The sequence below is a fragment of the Hoplias malabaricus genome, chromosome 9 (genome assembly GCF_029633855.1).
Source record: "Hoplias malabaricus isolate fHopMal1 chromosome 9, fHopMal1.hap1, whole genome shotgun sequence".
NCBI classification, from domain to species: domain Eukaryota; kingdom Metazoa; phylum Chordata; class Actinopteri; order Characiformes; family Erythrinidae; genus Hoplias; species Hoplias malabaricus.
Genome location: NC_089808.1, coordinates 630001 through 647239, shown reverse-complemented (window position 1 = coordinate 647239; position 17239 = coordinate 630001). Strand labels below are relative to the sequence as shown.

The 17239-nt window shown below is 40.4% G+C and overlaps 2 protein-coding genes across 2 annotated transcripts in view; one reads left to right on the top strand and one right to left on the bottom strand.

Moving 5' to 3' along the window:
- Positions 1-5450: 5450 nt before the first annotated feature.
- cnpy4 (canopy FGF signaling regulator 4) lies at positions 5451-9598 on the bottom strand. Its single transcript, XM_066681669.1, has 6 exons — positions 9457-9598; positions 9199-9325; positions 8175-8271; positions 7911-8033; positions 6547-6664; positions 5451-6398 (listed from the first exon to the last, which is right to left on the bottom strand). Exons 1-6 carry the CDS (start codon positions 9539-9541, stop codon positions 6277-6279), a joined length of 672 nt encoding a protein of 223 aa, XP_066537766.1. The 5' UTR covers positions 9542-9598; the 3' UTR covers positions 5451-6276.
- Positions 9599-10216: 618 nt separating this feature from the next.
- Positions 10217-17239, top strand: part of hdac8 (histone deacetylase 8) — a 28202-nt gene continuing 21179 nt past the window's right edge. The window contains exons 1-7 of the mRNA XM_066681383.1: positions 10217-10447; positions 11068-11120; positions 11231-11361; positions 13210-13351; positions 14907-15019; positions 16068-16145; positions 16849-16957. Of these exons, the coding sequence (XP_066537480.1) occupies positions 10334-10447; positions 11068-11120; positions 11231-11361; positions 13210-13351; positions 14907-15019; positions 16068-16145; positions 16849-16957 (740 nt within the window). The 5' untranslated portion in view covers positions 10217-10333. The remainder of the gene's footprint in view (positions 10448-11067; positions 11121-11230; positions 11362-13209; positions 13352-14906; positions 15020-16067; positions 16146-16848; positions 16958-17239) is intronic.

Genomic DNA, 17239 nt, shown 5'->3' with positions numbered 1-17239 from the left:
GGACAACAAAAGGCCCTACAGAGGCTCTCCATCTCTGCTCTGAAAGAAAAATGACTGTGTAAGATCATCTTTAGACATTTTTCAGGGGTGAAGATGGGGGAGACATGAGTTTAGCAGAATAAACACAGTCAGGGGTGACACATTTGCACAGCAGCCAATTTTTGTAATGAAAAAACAAGGGGGAAAAAAACCCTGGGGGAACGCAAGGTGAGAGCCAAAAAAAATAACAGGAATTCCGCATCACTTTTTGTCTGTTTAGTTTTTTAGAAAAAAGAAAAAATGAATAAGGACGGCACGGTGGAGCAGCAGGTAGTGTCCCGGTCACACAGCTGCAGGGTCCTGGAGGTTGTGGGTTTGAGTCCCGCTCCGAGTGACTGTCTGTGAGGAGTGTGGTGTGTTCTCTCTGTGTCTGCATTAGATGTGGATGTAACTAGATGCATACTGTTTCACTCCCTGCACACTGAAGATGTAAATACAAATCACTCCATCACAGACTCACGATACACCTGCTCCTCCGACGTCTTCTTAAATCAGAGGTGTTCTGAGGGAGTTTTTGCTGCACTCGTCTAACAGCTTCTACTCTTCTACATGTTGAAACTTGCTGTGAGGTTTGGTAAGCACCGGTGACGCCAGGTATTGATGTTGGATGATTAGTTTGGATCAAAAAAGCCATTCATCATAAAAGTGTTGAATGGTGCTCCATCACTCAATTCCACTGCTCAACATTTATCTTCTTTTTAACTCATTCTCATTCAAATGACTCTCTCTTAATGTGGCTGCATTCACTCAAATTTAGAGGAGTGTCTACAAATGTCTTCATCTATGAGTTTGTTTAGTTGATGAATGAATGTGTGACTTACCTTCACCTTCACCATATTCTCAGCCAAAAGTGGCCATCATGTAATGTACAGCTGTTTTTCAGAATATTAACGTTGTGTGTTTGAGACGGTGGCTGAGTGAACGTGTGATATTCAGATTTGCTCTCAAACAAAAACATGTTTGTCTTTATCTTTGTTTTACAGATGATTTGAGCACCGCTGATGACCTTTGAACTGTGTAAAAGTTAAAGATGAATGAACCAATAGCATCACTCCAGAACAGTTCTGAATGCAAGATCTAAGCTTAATTTCAATTTTGAGTTGTAACTTGACTTTCTCCCACTTCTATTTCAGACTTTCAACCAAAACTATACCCAGAGTTAATTCATTCATTATCTGTGCCCACTTTTCCAGTTCATCATCGCAGTAGGTGCAGAGCCCACCCGGAATCACTCACTCCTATGAACACTATTTGAGCCAATCCACCTTCCAATGTGTGTTTCTGAATGAATGAATGCTGGATTTAAGTGGAAGAAAGTGGTTCTCTCGGAGGTGAGAGTTGAAGTCCCTCCGGACAGAGTCCTCTTCCCGCTTTTCCCAGCACATCCTCACTATACGCTCGGGTTTACCAGGTCTGTCCGGGAGCTTTCCCCGCCGTCGGGTCCAACTCACCACCAGATGGTGATCGGTGCACAGCTCAGCCCCTCCCTTTACCTGAGTGTCCAAAACATACGGCCTCAGGTCAGAAGACACGGCCACAAAGTCCATCATTGACCTTTGACCCAAGGTGCTCTGGTACCAAGTGCACTTATGAGCAACCTCGTGTTCGAACATGGTGTCCGTTATGGACAAACAATCACTAGCACAGAAGTCCAATAACCTCACACCGCTCTGGGGCAGATCAGGAGTCCGTTCCTCCCAATCACTCCTCTCCAGGTTTCACAGTCATTGCCAACGTGAGCATTGAAGTCCCCCAGCAACACAATAGAGTCAGTGCATGGAATCCTCTCTAGAGCCCCACTCACTGCCTCCAAGAATGCAGAATACTCCACTCTGCTGTTCACACACACACACACACACACACAACAGTCAAAGTGTTCCTCACTGCAAGCCAAAGCCGTACTGAGGTGACCCTCTCGTCCGCTCGACAGCTGGGGACTTGTGAGTATCCCCACTCCGGCCCGGCACCTCTCATGAAAAAACACTGAAAAATTATTATATTAATTTCAAGAACACAATATTGAAATAAAATCAATGTTATACTAATATTAATTATAACAAATATAAATATATTTAATATTTATCAATAGTTTTACAACGCTATATTTATTAAAAGGTTTTATTTTACTACAAATGTTACAAACATTTTAAAAATGTAAACATTTGCTTATTTTGTAAACTGTATCTTACCAAGACTCTGATTTTGTACAAAACAATAATGTAGTGTATACATTTACCACACACACAAAGTGAGGAACACTGTGGGCATATAAACACTAAACATCAACAGTTATACAAACAATAACCTTTAAACCTCACAGTAAATAAAAAAACAAACAGAATAGTTGCAGCGCCGAGTCATTACCTAAACACCTCAGAATATCACGATTATCACGACATTGGGTTTTTATATCGTTTTAAAGATTATGACAACATTATGGCGAAGGATGCGATATGACACAGCTCTCCCAAGAACCAGTTTCCGCTGCTAAACTCCATGGGTGGTGGACCCACATGATCTTCACACGTTGCCTTTTCGGGCTGAGCCCAGGTGGGTCATGTGTGCTGCGCAGCCACCAGGTGCTCGCCGTCAAACACTACCCCCAGTCCTGGCTCCAGGGGTAGGTCCCGGTAAGGCTCTCCTGCGCAGGGTACACTTCTTACTGTTATATTCTTAGGGATGCTTCTTGGATCATGTTTGTTTTGATCTTCACTCCTGACCTGTTCCTCCTTGGAGACCCTGCTGGGAGCTAACAGTGACATTGCCCTGGAATCATCAGACCACACAAGCCCCTCCGCCACGAAAAATCCCAAATCTAGGAAGGGATTTTAATTCACATGCATTTAAAGATGTTCATATGTTCTTTATACGTTTTTCTCTGAACCTGGGATCTTGGGTTCAAGTCCCATCTGGGTGGAGTTTCCATGTTCTCCCTGTGTCTGCGTGGGTTTCCTCCAAAAACATGGAGGGTAGGTGAATTGGCTTCTCTAATAAATGTCCTGGTGTGTATGTGAATGAATGTCTGTATGTGAATGTGTGTGTGCCCAGATATGGTGCCCTAGTGCCTGATGCAGTCCTCCAGGTGGACGGTCGTTCCTGGTTGAGAGTATGCTGTGTGTGTTTGGCTGATGCTTCTGTGTGTGTGGATTGTAAAGCGTCCTTGGGTGTCTAGAAAGGTGCTATAATAAGTGTAACGATAGATCAGGGTAGAAGTTTAGAACATGTTAAAGGTGAGGTCCACGATTGTAATGAAATAAACCCACTTTATTAAATTATTTATTAAATTCAGAAGGCGTTTCCTGTGCTAGCTCTCCTCTAGTCTGGTGTAATGTGTTTATGAAGCCGAATGTCACTAAACAAGTAAATAATAAGTTGTCTCACTGGTCTTCTAGGCTTTCTGTCTCTCTGCTCATGGCACAGAAGAAGCATCTGTGACACTGCTCTCCATAGGTGAGTAATACTGACTTATCTTTACTGTTTCCAATTAATTAAGGTGGAAATATCTCAAAATTAAGGAGACAGTAAACTGCATTATTTCTACAAACAGCTTGAGTTACAAATGAGTTTTTGTGGGAATTAAAAGCGTACAGAAAAGTTAAATTTCAGTCTGTTTTCTGCTCAAACAAACCATTCCACCTTAAAAGGCGTGGAGCTTCCGAACGTAAACCAACTACAGTTACCCACAGTTGTTGATGTCCTCTTTAAGTCAGAGTATGTTTTTTTTGTGTTTGATTTGTTTTTAAAACAGAATTAATACGACCCCAATTCCAATGAATTTAGGACGTTGTGTAAAACATAAATAAAAACAGAATGTGATGATTTGCAAACACTTTTCAACCTGCGTTCAACTGAATACACTCCAAAGACGAGATACTTGAGGAAGACGAGAAGTACAATAAACAATATGCAATAACACCTCCATCTGTTTTGACCCAAGTCTGTGCAGCGACGGATGCTCACATACACAGGAAGTGACGTCTATCCACTGAGGCTTCTACATTAGTAACATCACCCAGGTCATAGTCTCCATGAGTCAACTCACTGCTTCAAACATCTGCACAGAAGCGAATAATAATGCTCTATAATCAGTGAATGGAACCGAGGCAACAGAGCACTACTGCCCTCTAGAGCCCAAACCTATAAACACACGCAACTGTTTATTTGAAGTTGTTACTAAAAGGTTTAAGTCTTCAACCATCAGTTAAAAATAACTTTAAACATAAAATCATCAAATATGTATATATATATATTTATTACATGTGGATTGCTACCACATATAATATGAATGACTTAAACAGCTGCTGAGGATTTCAGATATTCAGAAACAGACCAGGAAGCAGGCTTTAATTAGGAAATTAAATACATATTTGTAAAAATATTTGTGACATTGGTAATTAGAAAATTGTAAATTTAGACTTGTTATTTTTTTAAAAATATATGACCATTTTTAATTTGATGCCAGCAACAAATTCCAAAATCAAAAAATTGGGGAAGGGCAAAATTTACTGGCAAAATTGTGGAATTTGACCAAAAAAATAAAGGAATGGGCAACTTGCACATCTGCCCTTGCCTATTTCAGTAAGTGAAGGCTAATCCAGTTTCTGTATGAATTACAACTTCATGGCTCCTGAGTAAGAGCCTGGGTGTGAAGAGAGTCCAGACATCTCACCACTGAAACAATTGTTGCGTTATGAAACAAACAAACAAAAAAAAAAACACTTTAACTGCAGCCCAGAGCTGTACAGCAGCCAATATCCTATTACAAGCAACAATCGGAGAACATTTTACAGCAACTGGTCTCCTCAGTTCCCAAACACTTAAAGTGGTGATAAAACGAGGAACTGATGTAACACTGTGATAAACATTACCATCCCAATTTCTTTGGAATAGGTTGCTGGCTTTTAAAATAATCTCTTCCAAACCAACAACGGAGCTAGCTGTTCTTTTCTATACGCCGTGCTACAACAGTAGACTTCTGATTGGTCCTTTGAGAGTCAGTCAAACTCCTTTTCCTGCATTTGTAGGCAGTTCTTGCAGTTCTTGTCCACATTAATGAGAGTATGGCAGTGTGAGACGAGATGTTCTTTAGCTCAGAGTCGTATGTGATCCTGACTGGTGAAAGCTCATTCAGGACACACAAAATTCATCTCTTTAGAACAGAGCAATAATTTCTTTAAGGGTTTTTCCCAATGGTATAAAATGTAAGTCGAAGATCAGGCCTCCACAGATTTAAACATTTAAAACAATTTTTCAACATTTACATTAAAAATAATTGACTGGAGACAAGCACAAATCTAAAATCTCCACAGAACACTGTTGTTAAAATAATCATAAAAAGAACAAAGTACTCTATTTTGCTTGCAATATCTGTATTTTATAAATTTATATAATAATAATAATAATAATGTGGTACTGTATTAAAGCCCAAAAAGCACCTTCAAATCACACAAAACAAACGTGAATAAATATACACTGATAAAGAACTGAGGACAGAAGATTAATATGTAACATGCTCTTACACCATCCTCCTGTCTCTCCTTCAGATTAAAAAGAAGATAAAGGCACCTGTGGTGAGACTTCACTATAAATGACAGCATTGTATAAAAATAACAGTCCTGTGCATCAGTGTAACATTTCCACTGAAGTCAGACAGAGAGAGGTAAACAAAGTCAATGTCGAGATACTGACTCAGATTTCTTTAAAGTGGAAGTGATAGGAGCCGAGAGTCCGTGTTTACAGTGGAAGTATATTAAATCTATTTGTTATCCATCTTTTATTGCGAAGATAAATGTGTATAAACAAAATCTTGAGGCTTCAGGCGACTGACACCGTTAATTCGTACAGTTCTGACAGTTTCTCTCGAATGGGACACTTCCCAGAAAAGTGTCAGTTCTAGTGTTTGAAAATCTCTCATTCAGTCTTTAAAATTAAATATTGTAATGTATTTTATTTTAATAATAAAGAATACCTCTAAACTATACGTTTAAAATGATAAAACACGGGCAGTGTGAGAGATAACGTGATTCTCAGGTTGTACAACTGCCCCACAGTGTAGGTCTTTGTTGAACATCCTGCTTTAGCCTAAAGGTTACATAGGGAGGCACTGCACGCTAGAAACATTAGATCTGTCCATATTTAACGTCCACCAAGTACCAAAACACGTTCTTGAATATGCATTCCCACTTTTCTTCAGGACATATTCTAACTGACGAATGATTGGATGAGTTCATGACGTCGTCAGAGTTCTCCAGCATCATCTGTTTGTCCCTTGCCTTCTTTCCCCTCAATCCACTCCTTCTCAGACTCCTCTGCTGATTCTTTAATGCCCATATCACCCTTCCATGTCTCCTTTAAACATTCTGAAACAGAGTGAACAGTGAGAATAACATATAAATATCAAACTAGTCGTAGGAATATGAAAAAGATTGTGTCGATGCAAGAACAGCAGCAGGCAGCTTCAAATAATCATTGACAACATTAATTATGGGAAAATGTTGATGTTCTCACCAGAGTCTGAGTTTCTCAGGACATGGGTTTCACAAAGAAACTTCTCCAGTCTTTGCTCTTGATGATTGAAGTACCAGTCCTCCACCACCTCCTCATATTCTTCCAACATGTTCTCACACTAAAAGACAAGCTTGTTACCAGCACGTGTGAACTTCCTCCTTAACATCTCAGTCTCTTCAAAGACATTTTCACCCTGACACACTGTTATTTTTTAAACAAAATTTTATATTTCCAAAATTGTGAGGCTACAATGGGAAGAAAAAACTTTTGAGTTTTCATGGATTTTAGAAACTGACATTTAATGTCTGAGCTTTTCTAATGATCTGTTCATTTTGAAAAAGGAAAACTAGTGTTTATTCCAAAAAATAAAAATTGAGATTAAACATTATTCACACTGATATTCATTCATTCATTCATTCATGGTCTGTAACCCTTATCCAGTTCAGGGTCGCGGTGAGTCCTGGAGGGGGCGCCAGTCCTTCACAGGGCAACACACACACTCACACATTCACTCACACACTCACACCTACGGACACTTTTGATCCTCCAATCCACCTACCAACGTGTGTTTTTGGAGCGTGGAAGGAAACCGGGGTACCCAGAGGAAACCCACGCAGACACAGAGAGAACACACCACACTCCTCACAGACAGTCACCCGGAGGAAACCCATGCAGACACAGAGAGAACACACCACACTCCTCACAGACAGTCACCCGGAGGAAACCCACGCAGACACAGAGAGAACACACCACATTCCTCACAGACAGTCACCCGGAGGAAACCCACGCAGACACAGAGAGAACACACCACACTCCTCACAGACAGTCACCCGGAGGAAACCCACGCAGACACAGAGAGAACACACCACACTCCTCACAGACAGTCACCGGGAGGAAACCCACGCAGACACAGAGAGAACACACCACACTCCTCACAGACAGTCACCGGGAGGAAACCCACGCAGACACAGGGAGAACACACCACACTCCTCACAGACAGACACCCGGAGGAAACCCACGCAGACACAGGGAGAACACACCACACTCCTCACAGACAGTCACCTGGAGCGGAAATCGAACCCACAACCTCCAGGCCCCTGGAGCCGTGTGACTGCGACACCTACCTGTTGCGCCACCGTGCCGCCCCTACACTGTGATATATTTTCAAATATTTTTCAAACACTTTGATATATTTTTTTTTAATATACAGCTATACATCACACCTGCTATGGGTTACTAAACAGATAGAGGTTTTTGTTCCTCAGACAGAAGTTTCTCTGGTTAAAAATAACACAACGTGTGATAAAACATGATGCATTTTGATCTCTACATACCCCACCATTTTTAATTGACCGGAGTGTTACCTGTCTCTTCATATCAGCCACTTCCACTGACGGCTCATCCCAGAGCTCATAGGGGACACCCAGCTCCACCTTCACCCCTTTATTAACCAGGTTCTTCAGTGTGCTCATGGTCTGGCTGATACCCTGAAACACATCCAAGCCAGACAGGTAGAGCCATCCATTTGGTGATTACAGTCTGGGGTGATTGCATGGTGAGAGTATCAATTTTCAAAGAAACCAAAACACAGGAAGGGAAGCAGGTTGACCAGTGTTGAAGTATAGAACCTTGGCATAGCGGAGGCTCCCAGGTCTCTCAGCGTGGATCCTGTACTGCAGTATTCCCTCACAGATGTTGTCCACAGCTTCTGTCAGTCGTGTTTCTCTTGACAAAGACACATTCAGAACAGTACTATGAATAACAACAAACGCATATCCAAGCTTAAGACTTTAGTCCATCCATCCATTCATTATCTGTAACCACTTATCCAGTTCAGGGTCGCAGTCTGTCCAGAGCCTACCTGGAATCATTGGGTGCAAGGCAGTAATACACCCTGGAGGGGGCGCCAGTCCTTCACAGGGCAACACACATTCCCTCACACACTCACACCTACGGACACTTTTGAGTTGCCAATCCACCTACCAACATGTGTTTTTTTGGACTGTGGGAGGAAATTGGAGCACCTGAAGGAAACCCACGCAGACACAGGGAGAACACACCACTCGCCTCACAGACAGTCACCCGGAGGAAACCCACACAGACACAGGGAGAACACACCACTCGCCTCACAGACAGTCACCCGGAGGAAACCCACACAGACACAGGGAGAACACACCACTCGCCTCACAGACAGTCACCTGGAGGAAACCCACACAGACACAGGGAGAACACACCACTCGCCTCACAGACAGTCACCCGGAGGAAACCCACACAGACACAGGGAGAACACACCACTCGCCTCACAGACAGTCACCTGGAGGAAACCCACACAGACACAGGGAGAATACACCACACTTCTGTATAAACACAGTGCTGTATAAAAAACACCCAGTGCACCAACATGATTTAAAGAACTCCTTATCAAAATTAAAAGTCCCTTAAAGCTTTAAAACTGGTTTATTTCTAACTCCACACTGTTACCTTCAATTTGTATTTTCAGATATTCAACTTCTCCCACTTTCATCTTCTACATTATATAACTATAAACACTGATGTTTGATGTAATGTATCTTTTAATAAGGTGACTACACTCTCAAAAGATTTCTTTAGCTATTTCCATTCAGTGAGAGTTTGTGTCATTCATTCACTTACGAGGTGTTATACTGGATCTTGCGCCTGCGTTTGCCAGTGTCCAGCACCTCTCCAAGCTCCAATACCTCTTTGGAGCGGCCAGTCTTGTCCAGGGCTGACTGCAGTTCTGTTGTCAAGAATTTGCACACTGCCCAATAATACAACAAAAAAGCGTGATGACGAGTTATATTTCTCAGACGCTTATTACTATGAACTATAACGACACATAAAGCACAACAGTGAAGCTCCAAACAGCTGTGGAACTCCAGAGTGTCTTACCTTCACATTTATTCGGAAGCCTCTCGTCTTGTTCTGCAGCGGAAAAACTTAAGAGACAAGCTATAAAACACAGCGAAGCCTTCATTCTATCAGTGTTTACTTTACAGCTTCAAACTCTCAGCCACATCCACACTAGCGCATGCGCACTGCAAATAACAAGACCCTAGGGCAGTAGACAAGCAAAATAAAAGAAATTCTCTCTCTCTCTCTCTCTCTCTCTCTCTCTCTCTATATATATATATATATATATATATATATATATATATATATATAATGTTAGGGGACAGTATCATCTGCAAAATAGCCATTGGCTCTGCATTTCTGTTTTTAAACTTCTGTTTTAGACAGAGCTAAGTTTTCTTACACCATAAACCCGAAGAGCTTATCACATTAACATTTTTTGTCAGGGATTTTGAATCTGTGAGGGGCGGGAGGAGATGGAGGCATAGATCTTAATAAATCTGAATTCATACTGAACTGAAAACGAGTTAAATCTAAGACAGTTTTAAGACAATATTGGATTTTTTCAGCTCCAATTTTTTTAATGAGTCACAACAAAATATAACCACTCAAAAGCATTGTTCAAACTTAAAAGCTAAGGAACAAATCATCTATTATTTTATTATTTTAAAGGGAATAAGACATGGGAGAGGTTCATATAGTAGAGGTTTTTGGAAGTTTATAATCCGCCTCAAAACAGGACAAAGAGGAGCGGGGTTGGGTATGGACTCTCTAATTCAGAAGACGGGCTTTTATTTTGAAATGGAGTGTGCCGGATGTCGTCAAGCTTGTGTTCTCTTTAAACTCTGAGGCAGAGCGGGGGCTCTCTGATGTGTTTATGTTTATAACTCTGGTGGTGTGAAGAGTGCAGTGTTAAATGTGTGAGGGGGCCGACTCTGACGATGTTAAAGTTACTAGGCGCAGGGTGGTGTATATTAACAGCGCGGAGTACGTGGAGACCTGTGATTCTTTGAGTAAAGTGCCGAACCGGGTGAGTGAGGGGCTGAAGGGTCCCTGAAGAGTAAAGCGCAGTAATATTTACATACGTCCGTATGCTCGCGGGATTTAATCGTTGAGGTGTAAAGGAGGTCATTCTAAAGAGTCTGATTCGGAGCGCGACATTCCGGAAGAACGTTCAGGCTCAGAAATGTCGACAGTGTTAGCTGACTGTTGGAGAGAGAGCTTCTTTATTCTCCTCACAGAAAATACATGCCATAAACACGAAGGCGTTCCTTGGGGGCTGATGAACAACGTTAGATGGATATCTTAAGGCTTAAACTAACAGATACCTGGTTCACGAGACGCTGTTCTGTGTATAAGCTTCTGGTCAACAGCACTTTAAAATCCACTCATGACAGAAAGCTGCATGTAGGAGGTTCTAAGGCGAACGGTCCTCAAATGCAGCTCATTTATTCAAATGTATCACAAGTTTAGTTTTATAGTTTACATATGGAAATGTGTTTGTGTTCCACCAGTTTACATCAGCCCAACACTCAGCGACAGTATTACATTATGTGAAAATATCAAATGACATCACAGCTCTATTTTTCTTATGAGGAATGGCTTATAAACCATATCTTATTCAGTGTAACTTTTATTCTCTGTCCACAGGCGAGTATGGTGCATTCCCTAATCGAAGCGTATGGCTTATTACGGTACATGAGGTTGGAAATTTAATACCTTTCATAATCAGGTCTATTGCTTTTGTATAAAAATTAAAAGCGACATATTTGTGGTGAATTGTGATTTAAGATTAAACTGATTGTCATTGCAGTGTCGTTAAGCCTCGAGTGGCTTCATTGGAGGAGATGGCAGTGTTCCACACACATTCGTACCTCGAGCATCTCCACAAGATCAGCCAAAGTGGAGACAACGATGACCCTCAGTCTGGTGATTTTGGACTGGGTAAGAGTGAATGTGTGTGTACTGTACACACTGCGATCTAATTGAATGAGTAGAATAGAAGGGGAAATGCAAGAACCCCGTTTATTTTGCTGGGCTGCAATTCATAGTAATTCATTAATTTTCTCAAACTGTTCGTCCTGATCTGGGCTGTGGGGGGTCTGGAACCTGTGGTCAATGGGTGTAAGGCATGAACACATTGACTTCTTGTCACAGACTAATTTAAATATATTTCTATTTGTTGCTGAAGTTTATTTTATAGTCCAATTTGCTTTCAGTTTTCTTTCTCTCTCTCGTTTTCTTTCTTTCTTTCTTTCTTTCTCTCTATCTCCCTTTCTTTCTTTTGCTCTTTCTCTCTTTCTTTTTTCTTTCTTTGTCTATCTTTCTTTCTCTATTTCTTTTTTCTTTCTTTGTCTATCTTTTTCTCTCTCTCTTCTCTCTCTCTCTTTTTTCTTTCTTTCTCTCTCATTCTTTCTCTCTTTCTTTTTTCTTTCTTTGTCTATCTTTCTTTCTCTCTCTCTTCTCTCTCTCTCTTTTTTCTTTCTTTCTCTCTCATTCTTTCTCTCTCATTCTTTCTCTCTCTCTCTCTCTCCCTTTCTTTTTTCTTTCTTTCTCTCATTCTTTCTCTCTCTCTCTCTCTCTCTCTCTCTGTCTCTCTCTCTCTCTCTCTTCCTTTCTCTCTCTCTCTCTTTCTCTCTCTCTCTCTCTCCCTCTCTCTCTCTCTCTCTCTCCCTCTCTCTCTCTCTCTCTCTCTCTCTCTCTCTCTCTCTCTCAAGATGATCTTAACACTAACATGTTTAGGGAATGTGGGCCCAGTTCTGTTTCAGTCTAAGTTCTGAAACAGAGCAGTAAATGTAATTTCTGGAATTTGAACTTTTTGTCCCAGCTCACACTGCAAGCACCTTTTGGGGTCTTAGATGGGTCTATATTCTCCAGACCCTAAAGTGAATTAAAAGACCATTGTCCAACCACAAGTGCAAGTAAAATCATGTCTGTTGTTATAATACACTCAAACACCAGAGGGCAGTATGAGGCCAAAAGTTCTATCAAACCCATTGCAGCTTTAGTTGAGTCTTGGACAAAATAAGCAAATTGGCTTTGATGTTGGGTACCAGCCACACGTGGTTTAGCTTTTCTCTCATTAAAAATATACTGGCAGTGTTTGACAAATGTCACATTTTTAGCACTTTTCCATTCACGGTCCATTATGAGAAAGATATCAGAAATTAATATATAGATATATTAGATATTTAATGATTTTAATCACAAAGGTAGAAGAGATTGCCTGTCAAATGGATCATGAACACACTGAAGAATATTTCAAATGTGGTTTTACAAATGATTTGAATTCAGTATTTATCTTCACTAATATATGTGGGTCCTGGTGACTTCATATTTAGATATTAAATAAATAAGAAGATTAAATCAGTCTCAGCACTCCCTGGTTCAGTGAAAAAGATTAAACCAGTGTTAAAAGACCCATTAGTGGAACAGGCAACAAATTCCTCCATGCTTCTTTTGCATGGACATGTTTGTCTCATTATTATGACTTATTATCTCATTGTTATGACTTAGTATCTCATTGTTATTACTTATTATCTCATTATTATGACTTAGTGTCTCATTATTATGACATAGTGTCTCATAATTAACTTACTGTCTCATTATTATGATTTAGTATCTCTTAATTGACTTAGTATCTCATTATTATGACGGACTATCTCATTATTATGACTTAGTGTGTGGCCTATTTTTTTCTTCAAGTGGCTGAAACAGGCTTTCATCTGAAAGTGTCCAGTTGCCAGAAATGTTTTCTTTACGCTGTGCTGTGTTTTTTTGATCCACCCTCAGGGTACGATTGTCCGATTGTGGAGGGAATATTTGATTATGCTGCTGCTGTTTCTGGAGCATCTCTGACCGCTGCCCAGTGTTTGCTGGATGGAAAGTGTGAAGTGGCTATCAACTGGGCAGGAGGCTGGCATCATGCTAAGAAGTAAGAGGACTCAGCATGTTTTGTCAAGCTTTATAACCTTCACCGAGTTTCCACTTTCAAACGTTTCAGCCTTTTATAAGAGATCTAAATGCAGATTTGTTTGATCCAAATCAACTGATTTGAAAACGTAAGCTATTGTAAAAGCTCCAACATTGAATCTACAAATCTGATTTTTAAACATTGTATTGTTTAACTCTGAAAGGGGTGCATGGGGTGGGTGAGTAAAATATACTAAATATACTGTGCTAATGCTAATTTAGGTACCTCGGAAAAAAAAACCAAGCAAAATAAAAGCATGTGTATAAACGTGTTTAAAAATGTTTAAACCTCCAAGACATTCAAAAAAATGAGATTCACTAAGCAGAGAGATTGTTTGTCAGTGTGTTGATTTAACCGTACCCAGACCTCTCGTTGTGGCTGCCCTGTGTTAAATGTAGGTCTCTAATCAAACATCTGGTTTAGTTTATAAATAGATGAATAAATCAATGATGAAAAATTGAAAAAAACATTCAATAAAAAAACTGGGAATGACACGTTTGGAACAAAACTTGTCCTCATTACTTCACAAGCAATCAACACTCTCCGTGTTCAGCAGATTTTCATGTGCAGTATTTTTACAGGCACAAACACATCATCAACATATGTTTATTTTTATTTATTTATATTTTCAATCATGTGATTGGTTGCTTGAGTATTGTACAAACTCAATATCCAAGAAAGTTTGGCCATTTTGTAAAATGCAATAAAAATAACCTTGATTACTCTTTTTCTTTGAACTTTTATGCAACTGAAAAATGAACAGAGAAATTAATTTTAATGTTTTACCTGAAGAACTTTGTCTGAGGCGGACTCCTGCTTTGGGTCAGTGATCCCTGGTGGGCTTTGGATCCACTATGAACCAATCAGGAAGAAGTGTAGGAGTTGGTGAATTAGTGATTAAAGTATTTTAATCCTAGTATTTTTAAAATTATAAACAAATGTTCAGTGAACGTAATTAGAAAGTATTTAGCAAAACATCCAACATGTAGCGTCCTAAATTACACAACAGTTTAAAACTGTTGACCCCTGGGGATCAATAAAGTATCTATCTATTTATCTATCTAAAAGTGTAATCAATAGGAAAGGTGCCATAACACAGTAGTAAACATGCCTCTGTCTAGACTCTTGAGTGTGTGTAGGCATCAGATTCTAAATGTGTTTATATTTTTAAAAGAGCACCTTTGTCAGTTAAATGAAAGTTCCAGAGAATTAACCTATTGCAGTTTGCGAATGAGTCCCTACTTGTTCTGAAATGGGTTTTGTGATGTCACTAAATGGTCTACACAGCCTCAGTGATTTCAAATAGCAATGCAACAATTTCAAATACTCAGAACCTACATAATTCATGTTTAAAATCTTTTACCACGGGCCGGACCACAGCACAGCGCTGGATAGAGCAGCTCTTCATCCACAGTTTCATGTGGGAACATTTGCTTCATCGGCCAAGAAAAATGGCCTGAGAGTTATGAGTGTAGTGAAATGTTAAGTATTCACAGTATGTGTTTTGTGTTTAAAGGGATGAGGCGTCAGGCTTCTGCTATGTGAATGATGCTGTTCTAGGCATCCTCAAACTGCGAGAGAAGTACGAGAGGGTGCTCTATGTGGATGTGGATCTTCATCATGGAGACGGTAATCATTATGTAAAACCCTGTATCCGTAAAAAACATGGGACACTGTGTAAAAATGCAGTAAAAACACTTGAAAGTTCATTAAAAACAGACAGAAGGTCAAAGCTCATTGAAAGGTCTGGTGCTTTTTGTTAAATCTAAACACATTTAAAAACAGAAGCAGGTTTACCACTGGTTCATGTAACATTTCTTTTAATTGTACTGTTTAATTCTGTGGAAATTTAAGATACCACTCGTTGCGGTGTGTGTTGTGGAATTTCTGCCCATTCCTGCTGTATATGAGACTTGAACTGCTCAGCAGTCTGTGCGTGCTATTGTCTGATTCCCCTGTGCATGATGTGCCATACATTTTTAATAGGAGACAGGTCTGGACTGTATGCCGGTCGGTCAAGCGTACGCACTCTGTGTCTACGAAGCCACACTGTTGTAACTCGTGCAGAGAGAGGCCTGGCATTGTACTACTGAAATACATACGGAGTCCCTGGGGAAAGACGTTTTCTTGAAAGCATAATATATATCTCATCATAATACCAGCATAAACATCCTCATCAATGGTACCTTCACATTAATACAGATCACCCCCATGTCATCACAGGTGCTGCTCTTTGCACTTTTGGTTGCTAACACCTGGATGACTGATGGACTTAGGCACAGAACACAAACAAAACTTGGTCTCAGAAGCTGCCCTTCGCCTTCATGCACAAGACTTCCCCATGACTCCCTGAATCTCTTCATCACGTTATGAACGGTAGTTGGAGAAGGCCCTGAATTCTATGCAGTCTTGCACTGAGACAGTGACTGAATATTCTCTCACGAAGATTGTGTGGTCAACAGCAGCTTATACTATGCTTGCAACATCTGGGCCTTCTTTTAAATACACCATTTACACCAAGAGCACAATACCAATGACCCCTGACTCACTTGCGCATAGCAAGCATTATACAATAAACGTGGTATTTCATGCCCAACCCTGAGGCAAATTGATTGTATTAACATTCTGATGAATAAGGATCTTTATATTTCTGTGTGATCTGTGGTCTGATCTGCAGGTGTGGAAGATGCATTCAGCTTCACTTCCAAAGTGATGACAGTCTCTCTGCATAAGTTCTCTCCTGGCTTCTTCCCAGGTTGGTTCAGCATGACTCTCTGCCTCACTGCAGATCCGTCTGCCTTTTAATTCACTTAATCGACAGCTATGTTTCAACCATTGCCAAAGCCTGAGCAGCCAGCTCCACATCAGCGCCCACAGAGTCTGATTACTGATTCGATAGCGGAGACAATGGCTTTGCTGACTCCAGTAGAGTAACGTTCAGTGAGAGGGAGATATATCTGAACATCAGCATTATAGCTGTTATGCGTTTGTGTACTATAAACTGTGCTACAAGTGCTTCTTCATGGGTTCTAGAAGCAGCTGATATAGTTGGCTGGTGTCAGGTGATCTGCACTGATATTGTGCTGTATACATTGAGGTGTGTACATATGCTATCAGTTTCAGTTTTATATTGGATTACATTTAATTGCCTTATAAATAAACAACATTACTCTCCACTGTTTTTTGTGGATTTTAACCAATCAGAAGTTAGAATATGTGTTGTTTTGATGTTTTTTATTGAATGTGTTTTCCTTTTATAGTGTGTTCCACAATGCAGCAGATCATCCACACAGTCAGCGTTTTGTTGAAAACGATTAATTGATTGCTATCTGGTCGTTATCAGTTCTTAAATTCTGTTGATTACACTGCACTCTGTAGGAATGTATGACTTGTATTTATTATTATTATTATAAAACCATAGCCAGCGCTCTCACTGACCTCCCTGATGTGTTGGACAGGCACGGGCGATGTGAGCGACACCGGACTGGGGAAGGGACGCTGGTATGCGGTCAATGTGCCTTTAGAGGACGGGATCAGAGATGACCGTTACCTCCAGGTCTTCACCAGGTCTGTTTCTTTCACGTGTGCTGACACTTTTTCAACAGTATGTTGTTTCTATAATGGGATCATGTTCTTCATATTTCACTGTTTACATTTGTTAGACACGAGCGTTTTATCTCTTGCTGTTGCCGGCTTCTTCCTGGACTCTATTCTCAGTAGGACTTGACTGTTCTATCCTCAGACCATTAGTGTTGATTGTTCCAGTAAAGCACCAGTATGACGTTTCTGACTGAGGTTATTTCAGTTACTGGACACTTGCATTCACATGTATATCGCAGCAGTGAAGGG